Source organism: Mustela erminea, chromosome 17 (genome assembly GCF_009829155.1).
Source record: "Mustela erminea isolate mMusErm1 chromosome 17, mMusErm1.Pri, whole genome shotgun sequence".
NCBI lineage: Eukaryota > Metazoa > Chordata > Mammalia > Carnivora > Mustelidae > Mustela > Mustela erminea.
Window position 1 is genome coordinate 8,505,134 of NC_045630.1, and position 23,313 is coordinate 8,528,446.

Genomic DNA, 23,313 nt, shown 5'->3' on the forward strand with positions numbered 1-23,313 from the left:
GCAGCGTTTGGAAGTCATAAACCGGGATTTGGAATTAAAACCGAACTTTAAAGTTGCTGCAGTGGGGGCGCCTGGGTAGCTCAGTCAGCTGAGTGTCCGCCTCTTGGTTTCGATCAGGTCATGATCTCAGGGTCGTGAGAGGGACCCCCAGGTGGGCTTCGTGCTCAGTGTGGGGTCTGCTTGGGATTCTTTCTCTGTCTGCCCCCCTCGCCCAGCTTACACGCTATCACACTCTCTCTCTAAAATAAATAAACCTTTAAAGTTGCTACTATAGAGTAAAAACTGAGCAACGTGGGGTCTGTAAAATCACTAAAACAGCCATTGCATGTTTTGTTTAGTTTGGTTTTTAAAGCGACTCGCAGCGTGTACCCCGAATGCTGTGTATTATGATACTCCGGTGAGTCATGTCCATGTTGCTCAGCCACGGCTCCTGAGTGTTACTGTGCGAGGCCAGTGTGTGCTCCTGAGGTTATATAAAGAGGAAGATCACAAGTTATGTCCAGGGGTTTTAAGTCACGTGAGTGTCGGAGGCATTTACTGTAAACTCCCTTGTCTCAGCCTTTCGAAGAGTGGCGCCTGTCAGAACCTCGCTCTACGTCAGTCTGACCATCTGCCTTCTCTGGCCGGGGCGGCCGATCTGAGCCTTGCAGACGGCGCCACTGTGCGTCCGGACCCGGTGTCCGCGGTGCTCCCGCCGCTTCGCAGCCGTCCTGCCGTGCGGTCCTCTCCCCCGTTTGTGCCGCGCTCAGCGGACGGTGACTGGAGGGCCCGGGAACGTGCAGACCCGCTGCCGGAGGAGGGAGAGGAAGACATTCAACACTTCCATACGTGATTTTTTTTCTTAAAGATTTTACTGATTTATTTGACAGACAGAGACCTCAAGTAGGCAGAGAGGCAGGCAGAGAGAGAGGAGGAAGCAGCCTCCCTGCTGAGCAGAGAGCCCGATGCGGGACTCGGTCCCAGGACCCTGAGATCATGACCTGAGCCGGAGGCAGAGCCTTAACCCACTGAGCCACCCAGGTGCCCCCATATGTGATTTTTAATCAAACTCTGATTACTTTATCGCAGTTCAGTATAGTATCGCAGGAAGTATCGTATGTACAGTACAGTATCGTATCGCAGTACAGTACAGTATCACAGGAAGTACCATAGAGGGTTCCAGGGAATGTGATTCAGGCACGTCCGAGTCCAGGCCGTCAGGAGGAACTGCCCTATGGAAGAGATTTTACAAACTCAAAAGGGTTGAGTGGGAGCGGTCGGCTGAAGAGTCGAGAGGAAGAGTTTCATGCCCAGGGAAATGACAGCCCCAGACTCTGAAGCTAAAGAGCGTCTGACTTTTTTGGAATTTCAAGAAGGCCCGGGTGACTGGAGCATGGGAGTGGGGACAGTAGTGGGGGATGAGGCTGGGGTAGCATGTAGGGACCAAAGCACGGATGGCCTTAAAGTGCACATGATTTTTAATTTTATCCAAAAACTAATGTAAAGCCATTGAACAACTTTAAATTGGGCAGCGTCATGATGCCATTTATATTTGAGAAGCACCATCTGTCAAGAGATTGGAAGGAAAATCAGAATAAATGCCTGGAGATCAGGTGGGAGGTAATTATCCTAGTCCAGGTGGCAGTGATGGTATCTTGGGCCCATTTTCAAGGACCATTTTAAATCACTTTTATTCTCCTCAGAATCTCTACTATACCAGCGTTCCCCTCACTCTCAGCAGAGAGCCTTACTTACCTAACAAAAAAACTGAAAACTTCAACCATTTCTCCTATTTCACTTCCCTCTCACTTGTGCCTTCAAGTAAAATTCTACCAGGACACCAACCCCATCAGAACAGGAGAAGCCACACGCTCACTCATTCCCTTTGCCCTGGATTCCATTCTCTTCCTGCACCTCAGGGAGGTCATTTCTTTTTCTTCTTCTTCTTTTTTTAATGTAAAGATTTTATTTATTTATTTGAGGGGGTGTGTAAGGCTGAGGAGGAGGGAGAGGGACAAGCAGACTCTGAGCTGAGCGCAGAGCCTGTTGCAGGGCTCGATCCCAAGACCCTGAGATCATGACCTGAGCAGAAAGCAAGAGTCGGGTGCTCAACCGACTGAGCCACCCCGGTGCCCCTCAGGGATATCATTTCTATTCCCCTCCCCCCCCACTGAATTGTCTTCCTCATGAGGAGAAGCTGCTCAGGTTTCTCTCATCCATTGAAAGAAGCAATCCTCCAATCCGGTAATTCTCAATCTCGGCTCCACGGAGGCTCCGGAAATCTTACTGTCCATCGGCATCCCAAACCGACACGTGTAAGCAGCTGTGGTAGGATCCGGGTGTCCGCATTGTTGACGTTGTTCAGGGGAGCCCAGTGTGCAGCCGAGGCTGGAAGCCGCCACGGTGAGCCCATGTCCCTCCACGCTCTTCCCCGTGATGGGCACATTTCTCGAAAGGTCGGTCTGCACGTGTCGTCTCCATTGTTTCACCTCTCTTTGTGTTCACGGAAGCCCTCCTTGTGCTACTTTTAGGGAATTTTTTTAGTTCTTTTTCCCTTTAAAAGATTCTCTTTCCTTGATTTCTTTGGGTCTATATTCTTGATTTGAGAGGATGATGGTATGTGCTTTTCAGTTTTCTCGGAGTGTAAAGTGCCTTTGAGGCAAGGAAGGAAACACATCCTGAAAGCAGCTTGATGGAAAGGTCTAGAGTGTAGCAGAGAGCCTTAGATTTGGGGGTCTTCGGCATTACTGCTGCTCCCAGTTTCATGTATGTGGACTCGATTCCTAAATCCCCAGCTCCCCAGTGAGCTCCCAAACCAGCTTCACTTCCCGTCCTCCCTCTCCCCGGGGAGCTGCCGTTCGTCCCGTTTCCAACCCCCAAATCTTGCTGACGTTCCTGTGCTCTTTCCCTCCGCCACCCTACTCATCATTAGGGCACCAAACGCTAGCGACTCCTGCTCCTAGGCCTGTCTGTCCGCCCCACTGCTATCTGGACCTCCGCCCTGGGTGATTTCTGTGGCCCCGAGCCCCGCTCCTTGCAGTCAACCCTCCCTCTCATCTAAGCCACAGCCAGGATCTTTCTCAAATGAACATGTCAATATGTCAGTCTTTTGCTTTAAAATCCTTTCGTGTCTCGCTGCAACCCCTTGGATAAAATTTAGGATCCTTTAGAATCAATTGAGAATTCTACATTTCTTTTTCTCTCTTTGGCTTTCCAGGGTCATCTCCCTCCACTTCTCTTCTTGCATTGCCCCCATACTGACCTACCGCACTCCCTGCAGCACAAACATGCCCGACTGCCATGCTGTGCTTTCATTTCAGGATTTTGCACACGCTTGGCCCCTTGCCCTCTCCAGTCGACCCTTCAGAGTCCTTCTAGTTACCACTTACTCCCAGAGATGAATCGAGAGCCTTCCCTATGGGCTCCTGTAACTCAACTAACTGCAAATTCTTACTGAATTGTTTGTCTCCCCCAGTTTACGCTGAGTCCCCTGGTTGAGTGGTTCTTTAATATCGTCATTTCTTGGCATATTCCACTCCCATAGAATGTGCTCTGTATTTGTCAGATGAGTGAATGAATAGAGTACAGGGGAAGGAAAAAGGCCCTGTGCCGTCGGAAAGGTACGACTGAGATGTTTGTTCAGAGGGTCAGAACAGTCTGTGTCTGCAAGAGATCATGGAAGATTTTGTGAGGAGCATGGCGATCTCACTGAGTTTCAGAGTGTCGATGGGATTCAGAAATGCAGAGCACGGGGAGAGGACTGCTGGCTGTAACTGAGCGTGAGGCGTGGTGTGGCGGCAGCTGTGTACTTCATGTTGTGTGTGTGACAGAGAATGGGATCCATAGCAAAGACCAGCCTTGGCTGACATTGAATCTCAAGGTCCCGCCCTAAATAAAGTGTCTGAATGAAGAGCTCAGAGTGGTCCTTGCACTTGGGCATGGCCATCACCAGAAGATGGCAGCAGGTGGCTTTGGTTTGGGGTCAAAGGATTTAGAGTTGAATGCAGGTTGAGCTTTCTGTGACCTTGAATAATTCATTTGACTTCTCCAAATTTCAGAGGAGTAAGTCATCGAGTTGATCTACTCAAGGAATTGGTAGGATTAAATCTGAATGTTTCGAAAGGGCCTGAGATACTTGGTTTAGAGTGGACGTTTAATAACTTTTAGCTCGAGGCTATTACTATTCTTACTCCAGGGAAAGAGAAGCCGCCAGCCAGATGGGATGGATTTCTCGGGCCTCTGTATTAGTAAAGCTGACAGATTTGAATATAAAGACTGGCTTTACTCTTGATTCATTAGCTTCAATGAACTTCGGCAAATTCCTTAATTTTCTGAATCTCATCTTTTTCAACTGAAAATTAATTCAATATAATTCGCCCTTCAAGGGGATGAAAAGAGAGAATGAATCTCACTCGGCCTGGCAGAGGACGTTAATCGAAGCGGGAGACTGAACAATTCATCCTAATGTTGTGAGAGCTCTGTAGTGAGGGCTAAAGCAAGCACCCCCCGCCCCCTTTCTGAGCAGTCAGGAAGGCTTGTGAGACTTTTAGACTTTCTTCCTCTCTTTTTATTATTTTTCTTTCCTTTCTCCTGACTCGTTCTCATTAAATTTCGCATGTGTGGGAAGCTCTAGGAGAGCAGATGTCTTCTACCTAGACAGATTTTGAATCATTCCCCTCATGAACAGTACTTGCTGTGAGTTTGTTTGTTGTCTTCAGTTATGGTCCTTGGCTGCGCTGAGCCCCTGGGTCTGTTAGTTCAATCTGTCATTTATCATACTTAGTGAGCGCCCCCTATGGTCTACACATTTTTTCAGTTGGTTCCCTTGATAACAGTCCATGGCTAGCATCCTTCATTCTCGCACCTGTTCTGTAGCGAGTACCACTTTATACCATGTTCAGGACACTAGGGACTGCTTTAGCCTAAAGATTTCCATCAAGCTCTCCCAGCCTGGGTGTCCTTGTCTCTTGCTTGCCCCTGTCAAAGTTTAAAGGACTTACCTGATGTCGACGCCCTGGACATCCAGCAGTGTTGCAGCTGTCTGTGTTCCTTCTGTCTCCGCAACAGATGTGGATGAAGAAGCTCCTGCAGTGTAATGCTGACTTCCAGATGGTGGGCGTGGGGGAAAGGAAGGTGTGACAACAGGAGCGGAGGCCTCAGGAAGTGGGTGACAGGAGGGAGCAGACAGGTAGTGGGCAGAGGAAAGAAGTGATGGGTGGCAGAGAGAGGGAATCAGATGGAGGGAGTGTGATTTGTTACATGCTTATAATAGAAACTGACTTGGAATTTACAATTAGCAAGTGAATGTCTGCATATTTATTTCAGAAACCACCAATGTTAATATGTTTACCATAAGATATATCTTCACATGTAAGTATGATTTTTAGTAGCTGGTAATTAAAGTTCGCTGCTGTTGTGTGGTTCCAGAAAAGCTATAATTACCTTCATAATATGGATACTTAAGAACTTGAATTTTTTAAATTAGAGGTATAAATTAGTCTGTTTATTGGTTGCGTTTAACTTCTTTTGACTTTCATTTTGGGGTTTGTACTGCAATATGCATTAGAATAGTTTGTAGCCTGGTATTAGTAAAAGTAATTTTATGTGCAAATTAGATTTTCAGCCAGTCTTTTGAGGATAAGAAGGACATGTAAACAGCCATAAGTCAAAGGTACAATTCTTCACAGTCCCCGGAAAAGTTAATTAATATATCTACCATTTAATTAGAAAATCACTACCAGGGCTCATTATTTTCATATGTGTCAACTTGAACTAGTTACATAATTCAAAGGCAATCTTGATTTTTATCACAAACATTGCGTTCTTACTGATTTCAGTTGTAAAACTGAATTCACACCCATGTCTGTGTACTACAGTAAATTTAAAATAATCTTTCCATTTTGTTTTGTTTTGTTTTGTTTTTTAAAGATTTTATTTATTCATTTGACAGCAGGAGAGGGAACACAATCAAGGGGAGTGGGAGGGGGAAAAGCAGGCTCCCTGCTGAGCAAGGAGCCCATTGTGGGGCTCATCCCTGGACCCTGGGATCACAACCTCAGCTGAAGGGAGATGCTTAGCCAACTGAGCCACCTAGGCGCCCCTAAAATACTCTGAGTTTTGTTACGTGCTTTTGTTTAACAGATTAAAAACTGATCGATATGTCTGTGTTTCCCTCTCTAGGAAGGTAGCATTTCTTCTTCACTTTTAAAGCTGCCAATACAAACAAGAAATTAAGAGTCTAAAAAATTTTGACTTCCTGTAGCAGAGTAAAATATCATTGCAAATAAAAGGCTGTAAAGGTTAAATCTAAGATCTAGAAAGCATTTCTCACCCTGAGAAGAAAAAGTAGGAAGCTGACATTCATAGAATGGATAGCTCCTCCAAAAACCTGTTTATTCCAATGATCCAGTCATTCGTCAAACACTTGCGCCTCCAGAGGAACATGCCCTTGAGGAACTTGTAGTCTAAGGGAGGAAACAAGTAAACAGTGAGACAAGTGTGTGGGGCGGGAAGTACACAGGCGTGGCACGTTGTGGTGTGATGGGGATATACGGAGGTGGTGGGGGCAGCGCATCCAGAGAGAGTCAAGATATTAACCCACCAGCACCGCGTGGGCAGCAATCCGTGCGAATGGATGCCGGCCGCCGACTGCAGGCATGGCTGTCCCAGTACAGAGTAGCGAATAGCAGCCCTGAGTGTGGGAAGGGGCTCCTGTTTTGTGCTGGGAGGGAGAGGTCGAAGAAACCTTCCCGAGGAGAGGGAATGATGGCTAAGAGGAGGAATGGGGGTAGCTAGGGAACAGGAGGGTGGGTGGGGTTTTTCAGGAAGTGCCGGAGCCGCCTCTTGGTGTTGGGAGGAGGGAAGTAGGATGCACAGAACCCCAGTCGCTCTCTCTAAAGATACCCCCCGCCTCTCCGGCTCTCCCATCGGCTCCTTCTCTCCTTCCATTTGGTTGAAGGGTTTAAGACTTCCCCGGTTTCTTTTCTTTCTTTCTTTCTTTCTTTTTTTTTTTTTTTGGTAAGATTTAATCATTTTTAAGATTTATTGATTTGAGAGAGAGAATGTGTGCACACGTGTGAGCTTTGGGGGAGGGGCAGAAGGAGAAGGAGAGGAGAGAATCTCAAGCAGGTTCCCTACTGAGCGGGAGCCCAACGTGGGGCTTGAACCAGGACCCTGAGATCATGACCTGAGCCAAAACCAACAGCCTGATGCCCAAATAACTGAGCTGCCCAGGCTCCCCAGACTTCTCTGATTCCTTGACATCGCCTCTGAAATTTATTCATATCTGTCCCTTCCGCAACTTGTATAGATTGTCTGTCACCTTAAAGTTTCAACCCAAACTTTGGTCTTACCATCTTACGTGTGATTCCCAAAATGAGGGTAGAGACCAGGGAATGAATGGGAAGGAAGTACATATTTAAGTCATGGGGGATGGGTGAGTTGAGGAAGTGGAGAAATGGGCATACCCAGTCCACAGAGAAATGGCTTAAGAGTGAACCCAGTGACCATGCAGAGACTCCCATTAATTCAAGATTTTTTTAATATAGTAGTATATTAGTCTCAGGTGTACAATATAATGATTAAACAGTTCTTTTTTTTTTAAGATTTTATTTATTTATTTGACAGAGGGAAAGACAGATCACAAGTAGGCAGAGAGGCACGCAGAGAGAGAGGGGGGAACTAGGCTCCCCGCAGAGCAGAGAGCCCAATGTGGGCCTCAATCCCAGGGTCCCAGGACCCTGAGATCATGGCCTGAGCCGAAGGCAGAGAATTAACCCACTGAGCCTCCCAGGTGCCCCTGATTCAACGGATCTATACATTGCTCAGTGCTCATCAAGATAAGTGTGCTCTGAATCCCCTTCATCTGTTTCACCCGTCCTCCGTCAACCTCCCCTCTGGGGGGAGGCTCGTTCTCTGTATTTAAGAGTCTGTGTTTTTTCTTTGTTTCTTTGTCTCTTTTTTTTTTTTTTCCTTTGTTTTGTTTCTTAAATTCCCCAAATGAGTGAAATCATATGATATTTTGTCTTTCTCTGATTTCTTTCACTTAGCATTACACTAAGTCCGTCCATGTTGTTGCGCATGGCAAATTCTCGTTCTTTTTTATGGCTGAGTAATCAATGTTCTTAATATTTATTGTGTCAGGGGCGCCTGGGTGGCTCAGTGGGTTAATTCTCTGCTTTCGGCTCAGGTCATGATCCCAGGGTCCTGGGATTGAGACCTGTATCGGGCTCTGCTCAGCAGGGAGCCTGCTCTGCCCCCCACTCTCTGCCTGCTGCTCTGCCTACTTGTGATCTCTCTCTCTCTGTCAAATAAATAAATAAAATCTTTATATGTGTGTATATATATATATATATATATATATATATATATTTATTGTGTCAAATGGCGTTATGGTTTAGGACTTCTCTTTCTTCTTACAGATGTTGTCCCTGTCTCAAAACATTGCCCAACTGGAGGCCCAGGTTGAAAAGGTTACAAGAGAGAAGATTTCAGCTATTAATCAGCTTGAGGAAGTTCAAAACCAGCTTGCTTCCAAAGAAATGGATGTCACAAAGGTACAAAGTGAGATTTTAGTTTCTAATTTTTTCCTAATGTACAAAGCCCAGAAAGCAGTTTGAAGTGGAGAACTTTTGTTATTTAAGATAGTAAAGATCCACATAATGGTCATGAAGCCAGCATTTACTTATTGACAGGCCCTCTGATGGGTGCTGCAAATGCAGAAGATGAATTAGACACAGATAATGTCCTGGAAGAACTCAAGGCTAAATGGCTGAGACAAACTTGTCAGTAAGCAAGTTTCATTACTTTAATCATTAAATATTTGATAAAACTTATGTTTCTAAATTGGACAGGAGAGATGTTAAACACCAGGGATTGCATGGGTTTGATCTCTACAGTGATAGTAAAGAGATTTATTTACCACATGAAGAGTGTGCTTAACATAAAAAATTCTCCACCTCCCATTCCTTTTCAACCTGGACTCTAAAATCAAAGCTCCAACACCAAGTGTCTTATTTTAATACTTTAAAATATCAGTGTCAAATAAAATCTTAAAATAAAATATCATGGTGTCTGTGCTATGGGCATTACAAGCTTGTAAACCAAAAACTGAAATGTTTAATAGTCTTTGCTGGTTACTCTAAGGTACATATTTATGGAACACTAAATTTCATGTAGACTTCAGCAATAAGTTGCCTTAAAAGTAAGAAACTAAATATAGGCATGCATGATGTAATAAATTCAGTTGATTGATTTTTTTTACCAATTTACACAGATGATTTTGTTTGAAATGCATACCTTTTCATACTGCATTTTACTTGTCAGTATATCTTCTTAAATGTTGACATATTTGTAATGCCACTGTTGCTTTATGACTTAGTCATTAAACTTACCTTTAATTTATATACAGAAGAAACAAATCCTATATTTTTTTATTTTTCCCTTGAATTTCTGTAATTCTCCATTTGCTTTCTAAAATTCAAGCTAGCTAACATAAAAGTTTTAAAATACCATATGTTCCAATACCCTAAATGTGTTTGTGTGAAGGTAGGGGTAGAAGTAAGGGAATGGATATTGAGGGCTGGCCGTGGTTCATCCAGATTTATAGGAGAAAGCTGGTGGTGAGAGGGTCCAGTCCATTGTAGGGAGAGAACTTTCTGTTGGAACGTGTACAGTAAAGATGCTCCCTCTGTCTTTAGAACCTTCCAGAAAGACTCAAGCTTTAGAAGCATTCCTGTGTGACACCAACCCTGAGATATCATTCTACTTCAATGTAATTTGCCAGTTTATTTTAGATAAACTTAAGGGTTATGGATTAACTTAGCAGGTGCTAAAGTGAAAATAGTAAGGCAAGGGAACTTTAAAAATAAAATTAAGGGATGAAATAATTTTAAGTAAAACTGAATGCTTAGACATATAATAATAAGCAATAATTTTGTGTTGGTATTGGGTTTGAAACACAATGCCTGGGTAATTACTATTTTTTTGGTACTATCAATTGGGTTTTTTCCATTTCATTCATGTGTTTAAATCAAATAAATTGGAATAAGAATAAGAAAGCAAGCAAATTGGGGCCCTAATTTTTTTCTGTCATTCTTAATTTTAAACTTTATTTATCTTTAAAATTAATAACTTTTTGTAAATTACTATTTTTTTTTTTCTGAAATGAGAAGCATCAGCTCTGACACATTCAAGGTATCTGAATTTCAAATCAATTTTTTTGTAATTTTATTCTTTTTCTAGCATTTTGAGGGGCACTGGGGAGAAAAACTTACTTTTCTCTGTCTTGTCACTATAACCTTTAGACAAAGATTTGTTTATTTTTCAAAGTATATTTTATTTGAACACGGGAGATAAAGGTTTTGTAAGATTCTAATACCTCAGTAATGATAAAAACTAATTTCTGAAGTTCTAATCAGTTTTGGAGAAATCCCCAAATTGAAAAGTTTCAAGCAACTATAACCTTTGGATGATACACGATTTTTAAAAAGTTGTATTTGTAAATCAAAGACTGAATTAGCAGACTTGTGTGTTAATTAATCTCTCTGCAGGTTCTCAGTTATCTCAAAGGCTCATAATTTCTTTGTTTAGATTTATCTGCTGGTTGGATTTTCCAAATATATTTACCTGTCTGTAGAGGCCCTGGATTGAAAAAGAAAATTGTATAAAGGATGAGACATGACACTCTTAAGATGCTGTGTGTATTCATTATTTAATTATATGTTAAAATCATTTCACTTAAATGTGTATTTTCCTTTTATGTTGAATGCTACAGTTATAAATGGTTCCTGTCTGTGCCTTTTATCAGACAGTGTTTATTAACTTAAATATATCACACAGTGCTTAAGATTGACATTGTCTACAAGAATTACAGGAACTACTGCGTTCTACTATACACTTTAATACCATACAGTCTCTTAGCAGAGAGAAAAATTCCTTTATAAATTTCCTTAAATAAAAGCCTAACTGATCAAATCTTTAAAGGAAAACTTTACTATATAAACTGTATATTTAAACCATAACAATTTGAATGGATAGTCACATAGCTTAATATTTTAATTAATGATTTTATCTATATAAAATGGAGACAATAATGCATTTTGAATGATAATATGCAATTGAAAATTATTTTACACAAAAAATCTTGGGCACATTACTTAAACTTCCCAGTTATACATTTCTTTATCATAATTTGAAATTGTTAAATTCATTAATACCTGATATTGCCTTCACATCTTAACAGAATACATTGAATATTCTAACGGAAAAGGCCGTTTTTAGGAAAGTTTTACTGTACTTTATGTATATGACCTCTAGGGGGCACCAAAAGATCTGATTGCAGGCATGGCCTGGTAGATTCCCGCAGCTATTGATCTAGTTTTTACAATCTAACAGGTGTGTGGGGAAATGCGCTATCAGTTGAATAGAACCAAAATGGAGAAGGATGAAGCGGAAAAGGAACACAGAGAGTACAGAACAAAAACTAAAAGGGATCTTGAAATTAAAGATGAGGTAAGAGATGACAAGTGTAACTACAACGATTAAAGACATAATTAAAGATGTAAGTTATTTATTTCTATTATATTGCTTCTAACTAATGGAACAATCCCGTTTATACTATTAAAAGAATTTCATTTATACTTGCCTAAAATTATCACCTTTCACATGAAATGGTGAGAATACAACTGCCTGCATATAAAATCCCATTCTGACAGGTCATAAATATACATTTGGATATGTGTATCTATTACTTACAAAAGTAAAAAAAAAAATGTACTAATGCACAGTTTGAACCTAAAATATACGTACATAAAGTTCTTGAAAGATGCCAACTTGAATCCAATTTTAAGTGAAAAAGTTTAAAATTTGTAAGATGAGATGAGTTGATATGTAAATATGTCAATCAAATTGATTGTTGGCAGAGCGAAACCAGTTTTAACTAAGATAACCATGAATACGTTTGCTCAAGAAGCCTTAAATACAGGGAAATTAGAAATGTTAGGGGGAAATGCTGCTTACTTCCATTTCAGTTGAACAGATGTTTTATGTTATATCTTTGTTGAGATCGTGTAGCTACTCCAATTTTAATTGATGACATGTATAAAGTTTTGAGAGAGGCAGTTCTAATAGACCCACTTTGGGTTTGCTACTTTTGTATTACAGTGTAGAACATTGAAGGTTTTCATTCTTTTTTTTTTTTTTTAAAGATTTTATTTATTTATTTGTCAGAGAGAGAGCGAGCGAGATCAAGCACAGGCAGACAGAGTGGAAGGCAGAGTCAGAGGGAGAAGCAGGCTCCCTGCGGAGCAAGGAGCCCGATGTGGGACTCGATCCCAGGACGCTGGGATCATGACCTGAGCCGAAGGCAGCGGCTTAACCCACTGAGCCACCCAGGCGCCCCTGAAGGTTTTCATTCTTAATGTTCAATGGAAGCAGACTGATAAATCTGTTCAGTAAAATGAGTTCTCGGTGTCAGTATTTTTTTAAAAAAAAAACCACAATTTAAAAGTAGGTAAACTTTAAAATATTTTTTTTTAATGTATTTCTAGTTCATAGCTTTTACCATGCTTTCCAGCATCTTTTCCCTTTCAACCCAGTGAACTCTCTATGCAGATGATGTAAAGATGATTGGGGAAAGTATTAAAAATGAAAGTGATAATGAGATTTAGTACTTGAAAAAGTTTTTCAAGTCGTAGCTGAAATCCCTGGCACTAAATTAACATCTGAACAACCAGAATCAGATTCTGCTTTTGTACCACTATATTCAGAGTGTTATGGGTTTTAATTTTGAAAATTTTCATTATTAATGTATGCAGATGATGAAACTGTTTTGTTGCATCCAGTTGGGGGCGTGCCTGATAGTGGAATTGAAAATGCTCCATCAGCAGCGGAAGGTCTAGCACTACCAAACCAAACAGAACTTTCCTTTCCTGACATATTATGACTTTTTTTTTTTCTTTAAAGGTTATCTTGGTATGCTCACCAGGCATTCTTATATGCTTTTGTATTATTCTATAATGTCTCCCCAACATAACAACCTGAACTAATTGGGAAAAAAAAATAAGACTATCTGAGTTATTTAAAATTACAGGATAATGTTCTAGGGAGACAAAACAAGGTCAGAATAATAAGATTATCATATCACTTGTAAATGAATAATGTGTAGAAGTATTTGTAATATCTGTCTTGCAGAGCTCTAACTCGTTGCAACAATTAACCAACAATGATGCGGAGGCCAAAGTAGCAGGATTTTTAAAGAAGGCTTTTTTATTTGTAAAGATTTCCTGCTTCCTAGTAAAACATTAGCAGTTTTATAATGATTTCTAGTGTTGCTTTTAGATAAAGATGTGCCTTCTTAGGAGGTCACAGTGGGTAGGAATAAAACCTTGGAATGGTTATAAGGGGTTTGTGATGGGATGTTCTTGTTATCATTTTCTCTGGGACAGAATGTAGGGAAATCTTAGAGGTGCTCTTTGTAACTATTTTGTACTGAACAGGCAGCTTCAGAAAAGAAAGTGGTGGTGTCTCGTTCCGTGCATGATCTGGAGGAGCAAAGCAGCAATTGTTCTTTGGTCTTTCAGCCATGACCTGACCTTCTGTCTCTAAGACCAAAGAGCTGCTTTGCTTGGCCACCATCTGCACTCAAGAGAGAAATTTACATTCAACTTCTCAAAGCTGTGCATGTTGAGCATTTATCGGAAATACTTATAGTAATAGACAGCGTATTTAACTTTTAAAGTGTTGCACATCGTGCAATTCAGCCTAACAAGAAGGCCATCTCCTGGTGTACAGACAAAGCGTTCCTCGTAATATAGTCATTTTGTTCATATTTTTGTTAATCTGGCTTCTCGATACGTCTCTAAAGTAGGTGGGAAACTGTGAGATTGGAATGTGGTAAGAACAAGAGCTTTTTTGATGTATACAAAACAGGGCAAATGGTTGACCACCAAAATCATTTTCTTTGTGACCCGAGCCTTGACTCCGGCATAATTAGAAGGAGGGGTTAGGGGAGGAACAATAGAGATCTCTTCCTCCCACTTTCTCCTTTTCTTCCTTATATTGTGTCAGGAGCCCATGGGCACATTATCCTTCCCGTCAACTCCTTTGTATCTCTTCAGCGGAGAGCGCTCCTGCCCGTCTGAGAGAACGCTTCTCGCACAAAAAAAAAAAAAAAAAGAAAAGAAAAAAAAAAGAAAAAGAAAAAGAAAAAAGAAAAAAAAAAAGAAGACATTTGGTATGGAGGAGAATGAAAAATCTGTGCCCCAGTTTTTCTTTGAAATTTTTCTGTAGGCAACAGGTACACACACACATACACACACGGAGTCCATTATGGGAGTTGAAAACATATTAAAAAAATGTCATAATGAGTTCCCACACATCCGTCACCTAGGTTCATCATTTTGCCAGTCCTGTTCTAGCTCACATGCTTTCTCTCCTCCTTCCTCTTCTCTGTCACTGTCTGTTTCTCCGTCTTCTCTTCCACAGCCTGTTCATCTGTCTCCTTCTTCTGTTGCTCCTTTTGCTGAAGCGTTTGAGGCAGATCTCAGACATGATGTTATTTCACCCGTGAACCCCTCAGCCTGTGTCTCTGGAGGATTTTTTTTTTTTTTTTGTAATCGCTATGTCGCTGTCACCCCTGACAATACTAACAATACTTCTTTAAAATCTCGTCCTGCCCGGCCCGTACTCAGGCTTATGCTGACCATCTCCGTGGTGCCCCTTTCACAGCTGGTTTATCCAAACTCGACACGCGGGTGTGTTTTGTATGTCAGAATGTTACGGGTTGATCTTCTTGAATAGGGCATAAGAGGATATCCCAGCAAAATTTCAACTTTATTATCTGTTGGTGTCCTATTAAGTTTCGTACATACGTGTTGGCTGGGCCTTATACAAGGTGACTCGTCCGTCGTCGTTCTGAAGAAATAAGAATTCCTCCTCCAGCAGCTGCGTGAGGGAGGGGCCCCATGCGGCAGCCCCGGTCAGCAGATCCCATTAGAGTCGGAAACCCACAGTTCATGATTAACTTCCGAGCCTTACGTTTAAGGTTGGGGAATGCTGGGGAAGCCCTCTTACATAGCGCTGCCTAAGTGGAAGTTTCCTTGTCACCTTCCCTTCTAGTACATGAATCTCAGAAAGTGATTCTTGAGAGCACAAAGGGTTGAGCAGGGCATCCTGTAAAAGGAAAATGCAGGGGCCTGTGTCCAAAATGCAGGAAGAACGTGCTGCTAGAGGTATTACAATGTAAAACATTGTCCTTTCTTCTAGAATGTCTCTCTCTGTCTCTCCCTCCCTTCCCTTTTCTCTCTCCCTCTTGCCCAGTATTTGCTGTTTGACTTCAGACCACGTCCCGCACAGGCATGCTCGTGGGGCCCGGTGGGCCTGGTGGGGCCCGGGTCAGGAAGGGCAGAGACTCCGTGCTGGATCTCCCGAGCGTGCAGCAGTGATGGCAGCTGGAGGCAGGGATGGTCACCCCCGTGTCCTGGGCTGTCTGTCAGGGGTGACACACTCAACCTAATCTTCCCCAGGCTCACATCCGGGCTCCTCCCAGAGGCAGAGGGCAACAGCAGAACAGAACCCGTCCCTCCCCGCCCTCACACTGCCAAGACCTGGTTCTACCCGAGGCAGAGGGCGGCCAGATCCCCAGGGCTGGGCCAGAAGAGGCAGCGGCAGGGGACGGTGTCTGAGTCTCGGGGCTGCTGGGAGGTGGTGAAGAGAGAAGACCACAGCTATGAAGGCGTTGGGGGGGGGTGTCCCACTGGCCCATCAGACATCTCTGACAAAGCACACAGGCCAATAATCAATCATTACAGATGTCAAGATGTCGACCACAGAGCAGTAGACAGCAGAGCCCAGCACCCTTCTAAACACGGAGCTCTGGACGACTGCCCCGGCCACACGCCCGCGATGCTGCCAAGGCCATGGGGATGGGCAGGCGCTGCAGGTAGATACACACCCACTTACACATATGGTTGTGCACGAGTGTTTACCACGCCCATATGCCCCACACCCATAAGAGGGGGCTGCCCAACTGCACCTCAGGGGCCGGTCTGACCCGCTGCCTGCTTTTACGAATAAAGCTGTGTTAGAACCCAGCCCCTTCTGTTCACGCATGAGCTGTCGATGGCTGCTTCCCTCCGCACAGTCGAGCTGTGGTAGTGACCCCATCCCCGTAGCCCAGTGACTGCAGTATTTACTGTCTGAGCTTTTGTAGAAGTTTGTCTCCCCTGCCCCGGGTACAGAAATAGAACTAGATGGCTTGAGGTTCTCGTGCCTTACTGGAAGGCGGGGCTCTTTGAGTTTGGAGACTCATCAGTCTCAGGTGGTAACTTAATGGTTTCAGAGTATTTTGCAGTATGGGGCACGGCCTCACCCCTGGTCTCTTAGCCGTAGCATTGCCACGTGAGTGTGCGGCAGGTTAGAGTGTCGTTACCGTAGTCGTGGCCTATGGCTTAGTAATGGCTTAGATGAAAGGGGCTCCTGGGTGGCTCAGTCGGCTAAGTGTCTGCCTTCGGCTCAGGTCATGACTGCATGGTCCTGGGATCCAGCCCTGTGTCAGGCTCCCTGCTCAGCAGGAAGCCTGCTCTCCACGCCCCTGCCCTGCCGCTCGTGCTCCCTCACCCTCTCTGTCTCACTCTCAAATAAATACATAAATAAATATTTAAAAATAAATAATGGTTTAGATGAGAGTGTAAATATAAATATAAAATGTATTTTGTGGTACAGTTTAAGTTGGGGAAAAAATTTTCAAGAGACAGGAAGACTTTTTTTTTTTTAAACCCAGCATTGCACGAGTTATTACTTTGGAGTTGTGGCTACAATTGAGCAGGAAGCATTGAGGTACGGACGTCCTGGAGCAAACCAAATAAGTAGATCTGAAGGTTTTGGCTGGAACAATCAGGGTGGGAAAGAATGGGAGCTCCCGTCTACGGCAGTAGGATTCGGCACTTTGGTACTGAAGTCCCACACGGACTCTAGCAACACGGGAATTATTTCTGAAGTTCACTAGAATGAATGAGATTGTTGGAAGAAGCGCATCTGTCTTGTGAAAGGATGAGAAGAAGCCTTGCGTCCTAAAGGGAGGCCCACTGAAGGCCAGAGAAACAAAAGCAATAAAGAAACCGTGAAGAATTGTACCTTTTTACTTAGAGAAGTCTAACACATCGCTGTGCTGTCTTCAAGCACTTGACAGATTCTTTGAAGGAGAAAGTTAAACACCTGCTCTAGATCTTCCGTGTGGGCGGAAGGAATAAGAACAAAGCAGTTTAACCACAGCCCCTGGGAATCCCAGTAGCCCCGAAGAAGAACTTTCTGACAGGGAGACGGAAGGGGACCGCAGCAACAGGCCATGGAACTTTCTTCCCTGAAATCGCTAGTTTCAGACAAAAATGGCAGGATGCCAAAGGCCCAGCTCGGGACCTGCGAGGTCCACCGTCTCCCACTGGACCGTGGAAGCACCTTCAGAATATCTCAGGCTCCCTGTTCCAGCGGCCAGGCGTGGCATCCGTCTTTCCTACTTGCAGTTTCGCACCTCCACATTAAAGCAGAATCCTCCTCGGCTCTGCCCTGCTCCGTGTCTGTAATGCCTTGTGCTCTCGTCAGAAGGCTTCGGGAGAATGTACTGAGAGAATGGATGGCTTCTGGAGAGCCAGACTCGAGAGACTTTTCAACTACCACCTGCAGTCGCACTTCTGCCTCTAAAAACTGACTGGGAGAGGGGCCACTTGGGCATGCCGTTAGCACATGTAATCACTCGGTCCTGGTGATGACAGAGTTGCTCGCCACTGTTCTTCACACCCTCTTCCGCTGCTGGAAGCTTAGCGCATCCCGCTCCCTGCTCCCTGCTCAGGCAGCGGCCCTGCACGCGCGCGGGCCCGGCCTCCCCAGACCGATGGCGGAGGCGCCGTGGGGGTGCTAGCTGGAAGACCCGGGTCCTGCCCTGAGGGAGTTTATATTCTAGCGGAGGAGACAGGGTACACATTTGAACATGCCTACAAAAGACTTGCAAAGCAGCATATCGACAAGTGCAAATTAATGTAGTGTGAAGTTCATGCTGGCTCTGGCCCATGAGAGTCAGAATCTGCTTCCATGTGTGTGATGCAATAAAGTTTTTTTTTTTTATAGCATCTTCCCTAAGTACGCCCTAAAGCATTGTTCAGATAAATTTGTGTTCTTATCACAGCCTAACCAAGAATTCTGAGCAAATTCTTCAGCCTAGCGTGCGTCTAATAAATCAGCCTCTTTTGTCCCAGCCCTGCACGATGCTTGAATGGGACAAATGGGATTATGTAAATAAAAATATCTTCTTTTAATAAAAGATTAGTGAACCTCTCATTTTTCTCCAACGCCAGGCAAAGTTAATGTCTTCATTCTAAACCACAATTATGTCAGTAAAGTCACAAAATGAGCAGTGAAAAAGTAAGTTCCCTTTTTCTTTCTTTTTTTTTTTTTAAAGGAGCAGTTCCAAATCACCCCAGTGAATAATACCAAGTTGGAGATCGTTGGGGCATTTAGCGTTTGGTGACTTAGTTAATGATTTGGGCCGAGGTTTTAGGTAGCAGTATGTATCGTCATTCACGAAAACACAGTAGAAATTCAAACACTCAAAAAAGAGTCATTCGGTTCTCCAGGAAACATGGTAATGTTGTTCACCATAATGATGTATTTTTAAAAAATCAAATGTGTAAGCAGAAACAATATATCTGAAGATAGCAATTTAGGGCGATTTAGAGAGAAGGGCGCAAGCAGGACATAAAGCAAGCCCATTCAGAAAGCATATGCCTTATGGGGTAAACATTTAGAAAGAAATGTTTGCTTTTGGAGAAGACGATAAAGCTGTAAACTGAACTCAAGGAGTTTTTGCTATATTTTCAGTTTCACTGAGTGATCTAGATTTTGGTCCTTAAAATTTTTTGTGTGTGTGCTTCCTTTGACATTGAATGTTGGACTCACAGACGTACCCGCCATTCTCACAGAACACCTTCTTGGGAACCGACTCTACGACTGTGGTAGCGACCAGGTGGCCCGTGGCTCCCCATGTGTCCATGCGGGGCAGCAAACTAGAAGGCAGTAGACAGAGGACAACTCCATGTGCTTTTTTTTTTTTTTAAACAATCCAGAAATATTAGTAGTGATATCCAGCATAAATATTACTAATTACTACAGATGTATACACTTTAAAATAATATTTATTATATGAACATAAGTATATGCACAGAAGCCAATAATTCCATCACCCAAGAGAACGAATTGTTTTCATTTTTCTGTTTTACCTTCTACATTTTGTCCATATGCATATATGATATTTGCAATTAGTAAACACAGCCTAGGTATAATTTTGGTTTTTGCTTGTTTCACATAACTCTATCTCCAGCGTTTTCATGTGCTGTGCCTATTCCTCATAGTGATCACTTTAATAGGGCCATTTACATGTATTTTTTTTTAGATTTTATTTATTTATTCGACAGATCATAAGAGGCAGAGAGGCAGGCAAGGAGAGGGGGTGGGGGAAGTAGGTTCCTCACCAAGCAGAGAGCCCGATGCGGGGCTCGATCCCAGGACCCTGGGATCATGACCCAAGCCAAAGGCAGAGGCTTAACCCACTGAGCCACCCAGGCATCCCCATTTACATGTATTTTAAAGGAAAGAATAAGAAGTCAGATTTGGAATAGAACAGACACTGTTACAAATTCAGAATTTTTTACCCTAAACTTCACTTGTTGCTTTATTTATTTTTTTTAAAGATTTTATTTATTGATTTGACAGAGAGATCACAAGTAGGCAGAGAGGCATGTAGAGAGAGGAGGAAGCAGGCTCCCTGCCGAGCAGAGAGCCCGATGCGGAACTCGATCCCAGGACCCTGAGATCATGACCTGAGCCGAACGCAGAGGCTTAACCCACTGAGACACCCAGGCGCCCCACTTGTTGCTTTAATTCAACAATCATGTATCCCATGCACCATGTTGGCCTAGAATGGGCTTCTGTTTTCTGTTCTTAAAGAAGGGAAGGTATAAGACAAGTATGCAAACAAATACATGTCCCAGAGATCCTAGTAACTGTAATTAGCAAACTTTACAAGGGTACGAGGATTTAGAAGAGGGGGAGCTGGCATCTTTGGAGGGTGGGTAGGATGTTGCCAGCAGGGATGAGAGGGAGACATTCTGGTTGGGAGGTCTAATGTGGTAACTTGACCAAAGGACGGGGCAGGGCTGGGGTTGGGATGTGAGAAAGGAGGATGCAGGACACCTGGGTGACTCAGTGGGTTAAAGCTTCTGCCTTCTCCTCGGGTCATGATCCCAGGGTCCTGGGGTCAGGCTCTCTGCTCAGCAGGGAGCCTGTTTCCCTTCCTCTCTCTCCGCCTGCCTCTCTGCCTACTTGTGATCTCTGTCTGTCAGATAAATAAATAAAAAAAAAAAAAAAAAGAAAGAAAGGCGGATGCATTCAAGGAACACATGTGTCTTTTGATTCCATAGTATGCTCGTGTAACGGACCTCAATACCTCCAATGCCACGGCTCCATTATAAAAGATTTCCCATAGAAAACAGGCTGCTTTCTGTAAGGTTCAGAATCCCAGGGTAATCACCTGTTATGTAACATACTGCACACCCTGCAGTCAGGCACCGAAATCATACTGTATCCGCGGAATGTTTGCATAAGTTTTTCATTTCCTCTGTAGTATTTTCTACATGAGGGAATAATTTTAAGATGTTCAAATTTCAGATAGTAACAATAAAATGTCATTTTGTAAATAATGTTAGAATCGAGTAGCATTAGTTTTTAGGAATAAAGAACTCACAGTTACCTTAATGATTTGTAGAAGATTTCTGCATGACTAATGGTGGAGGGTAAAATTCAGGGTACAGGGTTTTGCTTTACCTATAGACTGTGAGTCCAAAGACTCGACTTTTTGGTTTGGCTTTTTGGCTATCTTCCTGAGCAAACGTCTCAAGAGCCTTACCTTCTTTCCCAGGAAGCGGAAACCTTGGAGAAATGATAGCTAAGATTTTTCTTTAGCTCAAAATTCCTGTGTTTCCGGAAACATAGGAAATATTTCTCTGCCCCTCTTAATGATGAATTAAGTATTAATAAAATCGATATAAATTGCATGGAGTCTCAAGTGTCATTTCAGATTTTCCAGTTGTTCACCTGATTTGATAAGGGTGAAATTTTATTGTCATCAATTTTAGATCACATTATTTTCATTATGATTAATAATAGAACAATAAAATGACTAGCCTTTTAAACGGCTGAATTTAATTACAAGATAGGCTTTAATTTGCAATAAGGATTAAAGCCCGACTCTGAATTAAGAATGAAATTCTACTGGAAGCATTTTAGGCCACAGCAAACTGTTTTAAGGAAGTATTTTAGAGGAATAGCCAGCCTTCCCCAAACCCGTGGAATTACATATCCCCAGCCAGAGTTTCCCTGTGAATGCATGATCCACAGGATGACAGGGTCTTCTCCTGTTAGAGACCCGCGATTCTAACAGTTAATCCTTCCCCTTGAGACTTGCACTTGGTGCTCTCGTAAGTGCAGTGATGGAAGGAAATGCTGTGGTTAGAATAAGATCATGTTCAGTTTCTGTGTTTTGATTTTTTTTTAGTCATCAAAATGAAAACATTTTTTTTTTTTTTTAAATTCTCTTAGAGGCTTTACATATCCCTGGAATATTTCCCTGGCCCTCATTGGAGTCTGGTGTGAAAGACTGCCCTAGACAGAGATTCTAGATATAGCTGACTGTTAATGAATTGCCAGGTGTCTAGGTTTTTTCCTATTGTTCTCGTTAACGGTTGGTCAAAGTAATTTAACCCTTTTTGGTGTTGGCATCTGTTTTTAAGTAGATCAGCTGCAGTTACATTTCATTTTTAGGGAAAAAACAAGTAAGCAGCAGTGTCTCTACTTCTGGCCTGCCTTCTGCTCTCCCAATGAGGAATGGAAAATTGTTCTTTGTGTCAAATCTCTCTACTTACAACTGAGGTTCTGATGTTCATTCTGTCTCTGTCTCTCTCTCTCTCCATGGCAATAACTTATGCAAACGACAGCATTAGCCTGGCTTTGGAAATCCTAAGTCAAGTTGTGGTTGAAAGTTCGACGGAAGTGCAAGGGAGTGTGCCTGTCTACTTAGAATGGCAGCTAAGGAAAACGGGGAGGTAAACACTTCCATGAACTCGAAAGAATTGTTCCACTTGAAATATTGTCTCACCGTTGCAAGTACTGCCTTTTCACTTGGAATCCTCTTTCGCTTGCTTAGAATTTCATGCACAGACCTCTGAATTCACTCAGGGGCATCTGGGCGGCTTAGTCTGTTGGGCATCTGACACTAGGTTTTGGCTCAAGTCATGATCTCATGGGTCATGGGATTGAGCCCCATGTTGGGCTCTGTGCTCAGTGGGGAGTCTGCTTGGGATTCTCTCTCTCCCTCACCCTCCTTTCCACTTGTGCTCTCCCTCTCTCAAATAAATTTAAAAAAATTTTTTTAAAAAAGCAATATGAATTCACTCATACCAAGAGGTAATGGTCAGATCCTAATTTGAGTTAGAAACGTTAGGATGTTGTATTCAAGTTGTGTCTACACTTAAGGTTATTTTAGAATGATAGGACTGGGTCATCGTTTCTTTCTTAACTCACTGAAGGTCCACTATGTATACATGATTGAAGCCATAGAGGTTTTTATAACAAGAACCAGATATGGTTTCATCTGAGGGGGGAATTAAGATGATGGATCAGATACCTACATATGCCTATATTTTAAAATCTATGTGTGCATATTTATCTTTGTGTGTATCTTACTAATATGTTGTACAAGAGGTATGACTAGCTGATGACTTTTCTTGAGCGGAGTCTGAGGTCTTAAGACTCTAAATGCTGAATTTAGGAGACCTTAGACTAACTTCATCATCCAGAACAGAAGGGAGGACCCTAGAGTTTTCTCAGCCATAAAAACAAGAAGAGAAAACAGGAGTGGAGGGTAAGAGGAGAAAAAACTGGAGGAGAAAAAGAGGAAGATTTTAGAAACCATTCTAAAGACATTTACACAGAAAACAACTAGGCTTTTGCCTCTACATATTCTGCTTCCCACTAGACTAACTCAGAGAAGGCAAATATGACCACAGATCCATCATTATGTTCCATCAGTATTTTCAGGAGGGATCCATGAAAATAAAAATTTTTTTTTTTTTTTTGAAAACTGTAATTGCGATTATAACCTCCTCCTCCCCACATCCCTGCCTCAAACCGTTACGGGTCATTAGGAGTAATTTGATAGAGCTTGGCATTTTTCAGAAGATGCTTTCTGATCACAGAGCAATACAATTCACGGAGGTGGCTGTTTTCTTT

At 42.7% G+C, this 23,313-nt stretch overlaps 1 protein-coding gene across 10 annotated transcripts in view; it reads left to right on the forward strand.

Moving 5' to 3' along the window:
- The window catches only part of SDCCAG8 (SHH signaling and ciliogenesis regulator SDCCAG8), a 229,597-nt gene that overhangs the window by 67,452 nt on the left and 138,832 nt on the right, over positions 1-23,313 (forward strand). For 6 of the 10 annotated variants that reach the window (XM_032317272.1, XM_032317273.1, XM_032317277.1 and 3 more), the window contains 2 exons: positions 8,400-8,534; positions 11,374-11,490. The exons of 1 other annotated variant lie outside the window; for it this stretch is intronic. In XM_032317272.1, coding sequence (XP_032173163.1) covers positions 8,400-8,534; positions 11,374-11,490 — 252 coding nt within the window. Of the gene's footprint in view, positions 1-8,399; positions 8,535-11,373; positions 11,491-14,046; positions 16,617-16,759; positions 19,072-23,313 lie in introns of those variants that run through there. 3 more of the 10 variants (XM_032317281.1, XM_032317282.1, XM_032317275.1) reach the window with 3 other exon arrangements.